Source organism: Salvelinus namaycush, chromosome 1 (assembly GCF_016432855.1).
Source record: "Salvelinus namaycush isolate Seneca chromosome 1, SaNama_1.0, whole genome shotgun sequence".
NCBI classification, from domain to species: Eukaryota; Metazoa; Chordata; class Actinopteri; order Salmoniformes; family Salmonidae; genus Salvelinus; species Salvelinus namaycush.
The window spans coordinates 59,278,167-59,286,641 of NC_052307.1; the positions used below are offsets into that span (position 1 = coordinate 59,278,167).

General features: G+C 42.8%; 1 protein-coding gene across 1 annotated transcript; it reads left to right on the forward strand.

Moving 5' to 3' along the window:
- Positions 1–471: 471 nt before the first annotated feature.
- Positions 472–7,997, forward strand: LOC120052371 (sulfotransferase 2B1-like). The gene is made up of 6 exons (XM_038999235.1): positions 472–610; positions 972–1,180; positions 1,304–1,430; positions 1,526–1,623; positions 4,924–5,104; positions 7,623–7,997. The coding sequence occupies exons 1-6, from the start codon at positions 472–474 to the stop codon at positions 7,817–7,819; spliced, it is 951 nt and encodes a 316-aa protein (XP_038855163.1). The 3' UTR covers positions 7,820–7,997.
- The last annotated feature ends 478 nt before the right edge of the window (positions 7,998–8,475 follow it).

The following is an 8,475-nucleotide window of genomic DNA, read 5'->3' on the forward strand; positions in this document are numbered from 1 at the left end:
AGAGTAATACAAACCTGTATTTTGTGTTCTGATGGGGTAGGACAGTTGAACTAAGCTCATGAGGCATTTATAAGTTATAATCTTTAAGCATCATTGAGTATATATCATTCATTTCTAAGTCCAAAAATTGATGAAGCAACTAAGGATTCCAGCTTTACGACCCAGACCACCAGGTTCAGAGACAGTTTCTATGTACAGGCAGTGCGGATAATTTTACTCAGCCCCAACTTTAGGTGTACAATAGAAAAGGATCTATCTGGTACTACGGGTAATTCCCGTGGTACCAGTACCTACCGTACAGTAAATGTTTTCCTGGGAAATTCCAAGACTTTTTAAATGATTTCTACAGCGACATCCACACAGCTTTTCTCCCACGAGTTCTTCTCACAGTTCCCGTTGTACCATACTGCTTGGCTATTTAAGGTCCGTAGGAAGCCAGATCATCTCATACTTCCCTCCTCGCAGAAAGACATGGCCAGGCTGGACGTGACAGAGACCTTCCATCACATCTCATTCCCTGGGCACATTCACACCCAGGACTCCCTGAACTATGCCCTCCACTTCCAGTTCCAGGACAGGGACACTGTCATCGCCACCTACCCCAAATCAGGTGAGACAGGACAGCTCTGTCACACCACTGCTCGGTGTCACAACACATTAGACATGCTGCAACACTAGCCAACTACAGTACTTTTTCCTCTTTCACACACTTTGCAGTTGAAGCAAACGGTCAGGGTTTTAATAACTGTATATGCACAGACTCCAGTAGGTTATTGTATTGTTACTTTTGTTTTTACTTGTCATTAATGAATTGTTTTCAACATCCACTTCTCTCAGACCACCTGTCTTTATGGAAGTAGTGGTTTAGGGAGGAATTCAAGGAAGACAGAGGTATTAGATGTACAGTTCTCTCTTATCTCTCTCTCTCTTTAACTCTCTTCTTTCTTTCCCTCTGTGATCTCTGGTTAAAGGGACTACCTGGATGCAGGAGATTGTCACTCTTGTGAAAAACAGAGGGGACCCACAACTCTCCAAAACTGTGCCCAACTGGGCCCGAGCTCCCTGGCTGGAACAGCATTACAGTGCAAAGTTGCTGGAGGCCACCCAGGGGCACCGAATCATCACCACTCACCTGCCCTACAACCTGCTGGCTTCTGCACTCCAGGGCTCCAAAGCTAAGGTAGGATGTGGTTATGTTGAAGAGACTATTCTCAAAGCTGTGAGACATTTCCTATTTTGTAAAGCAACTCTATGGAAATAATATATTGATCGTTAGTGACACTATCTCCACACCGTCTCTCAGGTCATCTATGTCGCCAGAAACCCCAAAGATGTTGCTGTGTCATATTACCACTTCCATAAAATGGCCAAGTTCCTCCCAGAACCCAATTCATTTGACGAGTTTCTGGATAGTTTTCTGGAGGGATCAGGTGAGTTGACACTAATGATTTGTACCTCGAGCAATTCTGGGATTTAATCCTACTGTTAACAGTCAGATCTAATACAACGTTTACCCTTTTTACAGTGAGTTATGGGTCCTGGTTCGATCATGTGAAAGGCTGGACGAGTCAAGCAGGAGTCTTGGCAAATGTTCTTTACATCTCTTATGAGGAGATGTGGCTGGTAGGGTAACTCTTGTCTATCACTGTCTGCTATGTACTGTTGTTGTCATCAATTGCAAACATCCCATTACATTCTCTCTTCCTCATTGCAGTTGTGTCACCCCTAACCATATTGTAGACATGTCCATTTAAGCGCATCAGAACACAACACTTGTATCACAGCAGTTGTATTACAGTCTCATGAGTCTCTGAGGTTGTGTTAACTACAGAAATAGGCTATCCTTTAGACATGAAAATATTAGTCATAGATTATAAATAGACCTTTGTGAGATGCTATTTTAAGTGACATTATGAAATACTACGTGAACATAGCTTTAGGAAACAAAAACAAACAACAACACAGAGTTACACATGGAATAAACAAACGTACAGTCAATAACACAATAGAAAAAGTCTATATACAGTGTGTGCAAATGGCGTGACGAGGTAAGGCAATAAATAGGCCATAGTAGTGAAGTAATTACAATTTAGCAAATTAACACTGGAGTGATAGATGTGCAGATGATGATGTGGATGTAGAAATACTGGTGTGCAAAAGAGAAAAAAGTAAATAAAAACAATATGGGGATCAGGTAGGTAGATTGGATGGGCTAATTACAGATGGGCTGTGTACAGCTGCAGCGATCGGTAAGCTGTTCAGATAGCTGATGCTTAAAGCTAGTGAGGGAGATATAAGTCTCCAACTTCAGTGATTTTTGCAATTCGTTCCAGTCATTGGCAGCAGAGAACTGAAGGAAAGGCGGCCAAAGGAGGAGTTGGCTTTGGGGATGACCAGTGACACACCTCCGACACATTGGTGCAGCTGGCTTCCGGGTTGGATGGGCGTGTCAAGAAGCGGTGCGGCTTGGTTGGGTTGTGTTTCGGAGGACGCATGGCTCTCGACCTTCGCCTCTCCCGAGTCCATGCAGGAGTTGCAACAATGACACAAGACTGTAACTACTACCAATTGGGGAGAAAAAAAGGGGTAAAAAAAAGAAAGAAAAAAAAAGAATACAGTGATTGACAGAGTCGAAAGCCTTGGCCAGGTCAATGAAGACAGCTGCACAGTACTGTCTTTTATCGATGGCGGTTATGATATCGTTTAGTACCTTGAGCATGGCTGAGGTGCACCCGTGACCAGCTCGGAAACCGGATTGCACAGCGGAGAAGGTACGGTGGGATTCGAAATGGTCAGTGATCTGTTTGTTAACTTGGCTTTCGAAGACTTTAGAAAGGCAGGGCAGGATGGATATAGCTCTATAACAGTTTGGGTCTGCCGCGGTCATCCCCCTTTGAAGAGGGGGATGACCGCGGCAGCTTTCCAATCTTTAGGGATCTCGGACGATACGAAAGAGAGGTTGAACAGACTGGTAATAGGGGTTGCAACAATGGCGGCGGATCATTTTAAAAAGAGAGGGTCCAGATTGTCTAGCCTAGCTGATTTGTCTAGCCTAGCTGCGGAGGTTTGGGCAGGTAGCTGCGGGGGGTGCGGAGCTGTTGGCCGGGGTTGGGGTAGCCAGGAGGAAAGCATGGCCAGTCATAGAGAAATGCTTATTGAAATTCTCGATTATCGTGGATTTATCGGTGGTGACAGTGTTACCTAGCCTCAGTGCAGTGGGCAGCTGGGACGAGGTGCTCTTGTTCTCCACGGACTTTACAGTGTCCCAAAACTTTTTGGAGTGAGAGCTACAGGATGCAACTTTATGTTTGAAAAAGGTAGCCTTTGCTTTCCTAACTGACTGCGTGTATTGGTTCCTGACTTCCCTGAAAAGTTGCATATCGCGGGGACTATTCGATGCTATTGCAGTCCGCCACAGGATGTTTTTGTGCTGGTCGAGGGCAGTCAGGTCTGAAGTGAACCAGGGACTGTATCTGTTCTTCTTTCTACATTTTTTGAAAGGGGCATGCTTATTTAAGAGAGTGAGGAAATTACTTTTAAAGAACGACCAGGCATCCTCTACTGACGGGATGAGGTCAATATCCTTCCAGGATACCCGGGCCAGGTCGATTAGAAAGGCCTGCTCGCAGAAGTGTTTTAGGGAGCGTTTGACAGTGATGAGGTGTGGTCGTTTGACAGCGGACGCATAGCGGATGCAGGCAATGAGGCAGTGATCGCTGAGATCCTGATTGAAAACAGCAGAGGTGTAGTTGGAGGGCAAGTTGGTCAGGATAATATCTATGAGGGTGCCCGTATTTACGGAGTGATCATAGGGTCCAGTGAACAGCAATAGATGAAATAGGGAAGCCGCTAGGTAGTCGTTACTACGCTAGCAAGCGGGAAAAAAAACTTTTAAAAAGTTAGCAGGCCCGGGGCTAGTAGAAGCGTCTGCTCCGACATCCGGCAAAGGCCGGTTGGGGCACAGCGGATGGAATTACGTCGGCAGACCAGTCGTGATGGAACGGCGGGGCTCCATGTTGACAAAGGGTCCAGGCCAGTTGGCAAAAGAGGTATTGTAGCTGGAGTGATTTTGTTTGCTAGATGCGCCTGGCTTGCGGCTAACTGATGCTAGCTTTGGGACAAGGGCGTTAGCCGCTATAGCCACTCGGTAGCAGCTAGCTAGCAGCGATGATCCGATGCAAAGGTCCAGAGCTTACGGCAGGAATCCGGTAGTGTAGTGGATTCTAGTCGTGTTAGTAAAGAGTCCGGGAGGCGTCAGCTGTGTGGCCGAGTGATCATAGGGTCCACTGAGCAGGCCGGGAGATGGGCCTAGCTCAAGGCTAGCTTCGGGGCTGGGCCACTCGGTGGCAGCTAGCTAACTGCGATGATCTGGAGTAATGGTCCAGGGCTTACGGCAGGAATCCGGCATTGTCGGGGAGAAAAAAACTGTCCGATTTGCTCAGGGTTGATAACACACTGTGCAGTCTGGCAAGTAATTATCCAGGCTAAAGCGTCTGGTGTCTGTGCTAAAGGTAAAGGCCGCTAGCAGTAGCTAACAATGACTAAATAGCTAGTAGCTAATTAGCTGGTTATCTTCTGATGGAGGTTCTGGCTATAAGGTCTAAAAATAGCAGATCTATATCACATTGGGTTGCCGGAAGATATATTTAATTTTAAAAAATTGTAAAAGAGATTGAAAATATTTTGAAATATATACAAAAAAGACGAAAAATACAAAATTTACACGGGAGAACGACAAACAACGTCTGCGCTGCTACGCCATCTTGGAGTAGCACCATCCAACTGTATCCAACCTAATGAGCGTTTGGTCTCTTAGTATGCCACAAATGTTGTTGATAGACTAGACATAGAGGATCCATTCAGCCTTTTGTGAAAACCACCCTCTTTGTCCATATCTATAATAAGAGCATTGACTTTCCTCAGGACCTGCAAGGCTCGATGGAGAGGATCAGCTCTTTCCTGCAGTGCCCCCTGGTGGGCGAGGAGTTAACCAACTCCATGAGACACTGCAGCTTCAGCAGCATGAGAGACAACGCCATGGTGAACTACACTCTAATCCCAAAGGAGATCATGGACCACAGCAAAGGCAAATTCATGAGGAAAGGTGAGGCTCCCTTGCTCAACAGGAGTACAATCCTGAATAGAGTTGTGTGTCCGTCAGTGTCAGAAGGATAGAACAGTACCATAGACCTTCCCTGCACTCACAGTATGGTTAGAAGTGTGTATTAAGGATGATCCTGAAATGTCACTAAGTTTGTTTATGAAATGATTTATGAGTATAGCTGATAAGCATGTCCCTTTAAGAAAATGCACTGCGAGGTCAAATGGTGCCCCATGGATTGATGATGAGCTGAGAAATTGAATGATTCAACGTTATGATGCCAAAAAAGTAGCAGATAAATCTGGTACTTCGTTTGATAAGCAAAGTTATTGTAAATTAAGAAATCTTGTGACCAAGCTAAACAAAGGAAACAAGAAGGGATTCTGTCAGCACAAAATTGATGAAGTAAAGGGTGATTGGAAAAAGCTGTGGAGAACGTTGAACACTATTATGGGTAGGAATTCAAACATGTCTGCCTCTTTTGTTGAATCAGAGGGTATATTTATTATAAAACCACATGACATCGTAAACTACTTTAATTAATATTCTACAGGCAAAGTGGACAAGTTGAGGAATGCTATGATTCCAACTGATGGCTCTATGTCATATACTCTTATAAAAGATTGTATCATGAAGGAGAGGCAATGCAGGTTCAAATTTCAAGTAGAAAGGGAAGAGGTAGAAAGGATGCTGTTGTCTCTTTCGGATGGCAAGTCACCTGGTACAGATAATCTAGACGCCAAATTGCTTAGAGTTACAGCTAACCAAATATCTACTACAATCTCTCATACTTTTAATAAGTGCTTGATGTATGGGGTGTGCCCAGTAGTCTGGAAAGAGTCAAAGGTTATTCCACTACCTAAGGATAAAAAATCTGCATTCACTGGTCCTAATAGTCATCCTATAAACTTGCTGTCCAATAATTGACTTGTTAAGTCAATTATTGGAAAAAATTGTATCTGTACAAATCAAGGATTATTTCTCATGTAATGGTCTGATAATGGGTTTCCAGCATGCATACAAAGAAGGGCATTCTACGAGTACGGCCTTAGCACAAATGACAGATGATTGGTTAAAGAGTATGGATGATAGGAAGTTAGTTGGTGCAGTGTTGCTGGATTTCAGTGCTGCTTTTGATGTAAATGATCATGAACTGTTACTAGGAAAACTAAAATGTTACGGTTTTAAGGATGCAGCTTTATCCTGGATGGAAAGCTATCTATCCAGGAGAAGGCAAAACGTGTTCTTTAATTGTAGCTTTTCAAATAGTAAAGATATACATTGTGGTGTTCTTCAAGGAAGCTGCCTAGGCCCAATGCTCTACTCTATCTTTACTAATGATTTACCTTCAGTAATGAACAAAGCAAGAGTGGTCATGACTCTACAATGTATAGTGCAGCATCAGAATGTAATGAGCTAACAGATGTACTGAGCAGTGAACTAAGAATGGTGTCTGAGTGGGTTGATATGAACAAATTGGTGTTGAACATTTCTAAAACTAAATGTATTGTATTTGGTTCAAGATATATGCTTGCTGATGACCCCCAATTGAATTTGTCGATGAATAGAATACATGTAGAGCGAAAGTGAAGAAAAAAAAAACTACTAGGTGTCATGTTGGACGCAGCTTTATCATGGTCAGAACATATAGATAATATTGTTATTAAGATGGGTAAGGGAATTGCTGTTACAAGAAAATGTTCAGAGTATGTAACATCTAGCACTCTGAATCAGGTGATTCAATCCCTGGACCTATCACACATAGAGTACTGTCCGGTTATATGGTCAATCCCTGGTCCTATCACACATAGAGTACTGTCCGGTTATATCTGCAGCAAAGAAAGATATAAAAATGGCTCAAAATGGCTCAAAACAGGGCTGCCAGATTATCTCTTCATTGCTCTAACCGAATGAATATTATCCAAATGCATCAGAATCTCTCATGGCTTCACGTTAAAAACAAATTACTATCTAGTCTTCTGATTTTCTTTTGGAATGTTATATATTTTTTTAAAACACAGTATTTTTCAGTCCAATTAGTACATACTAGCAACAAGCATAACCACCAAACCAGACAGACAAATTCAGGGCAGCTAAAACAACTCAAGCCAAGAACAAATCGCCTTAAATCTACAGTTTTATATAGAGCTATAGCCGAATGAAACTTTTTACCAATCCATATTTCTCAGGCAAAAAGTAAATCCACCTTCAAGAAAAAAAATTAAAGAACATCTAATGCGATAGACCATGTAACTGGACAGCAAATAGAAAGCATCAACTGAATGTTAAATGTGTTTCCTGTCAGGTATTTTAATTATCTGTATTGTCAACTTGTTGAATGTTTGTGAAGTCTTGATTAGTTGTTTGTAATTTCTTGTTAATTGGTGTTGGACCCCAGGAAGATTAGCTAGAGTTATGGCTTTAGCTAATGGGGATCATAATAAAAATTACAAACATTTCAAAATGACAGTGCTGTGGAGAGAGATTGGCCATAACAATGAAGGCCTTGTTCTATTTACAGGTAAAATTGGTGACTGGAGAAACACTTTCACAGAGGAGCAGATTGGTCTTTTCGACACCGTCTACAGCTACCAGATGCAAGACTGTCCCCTGACCTTCATGTGGGAGTGTTCTCCTGAGTCCTGTGGGGGAGGAGGAGGAGGACAGGCTTCTGGGGATCAGGATGGGGCCCTTATCCTCCATGACGCCGGAGATTGATGGATACGCTTCATACAAGCCCTGGAATTCTCTCACTGATGTTCTCTGTGTTTTTGTGAATGTACATATAATGTACATAACCCAATATAGTAAAACGATATAATACAATTGATATGCTAATATAACAAAAATATTGTGTGTGACCTATTTGTTGTTGTAGTTGGGTTTTTCCACCTCTAAAAAAATCGAAATGTTACAGTTAACTGAATGAGAGTGAAGTTTCTCCTGCATCTTGGCTTGTGCTACAATAGCTAGATGAATAAACCATGTCTCCTCCCTAGCTAGCGCTGTCAGCCGGTCCCTCTCATTAGCCTGCTGATGGGATCCGAGAGGGACACATTTAACTCCCTGACATTGACACATTGGAAATCCTCCCAGTATGTGGCAGTGCATCAAGCAGAAGGGCTCATATATTAACTCCAGAAAGGTTGACGTGTACATAAAAAGCTGTTGTTACATCAGTCACATAGCTTGATTCCGAACAACCTGGATTTCCCATATATAGCTCATCTACTTACTGTATTTCCATCAGTAAGGTTCATAGCCCTGAGTTGTTGGGAAACTATGTGACTGATGCTAACATATGGGCATATATCATCATTAGGCCTATCTAATCCCAGATTCCATGTGCTGCTCAACTAAAATAATGTGAAAGA

What these genes read in the sequence shown, in the direction of transcription:
- LOC120052371 (XM_038999235.1), top strand. Translation starts at nt 472, where the DNA reads ATGGCCAGGCTGGACGTGACAGAGACCTTCCATCACATCTCATTCCCT. An exon ending in TAGTTTTCTGGAGGGATCAG is followed by an intron (nt 1,431 to 1,525) that starts GTGAGTTGACAC and finishes CCCTTTTTACAG; the next exon opens with TGAGTTATGGGTCCTGGTTC. An exon ending in CTTATGAGGAGATGTGGCTG is followed by an intron (nt 1,624 to 4,923) that starts GTAGGGTAACTC and finishes GACTTTCCTCAG; the next exon opens with GACCTGCAAGGCTCGATGGA.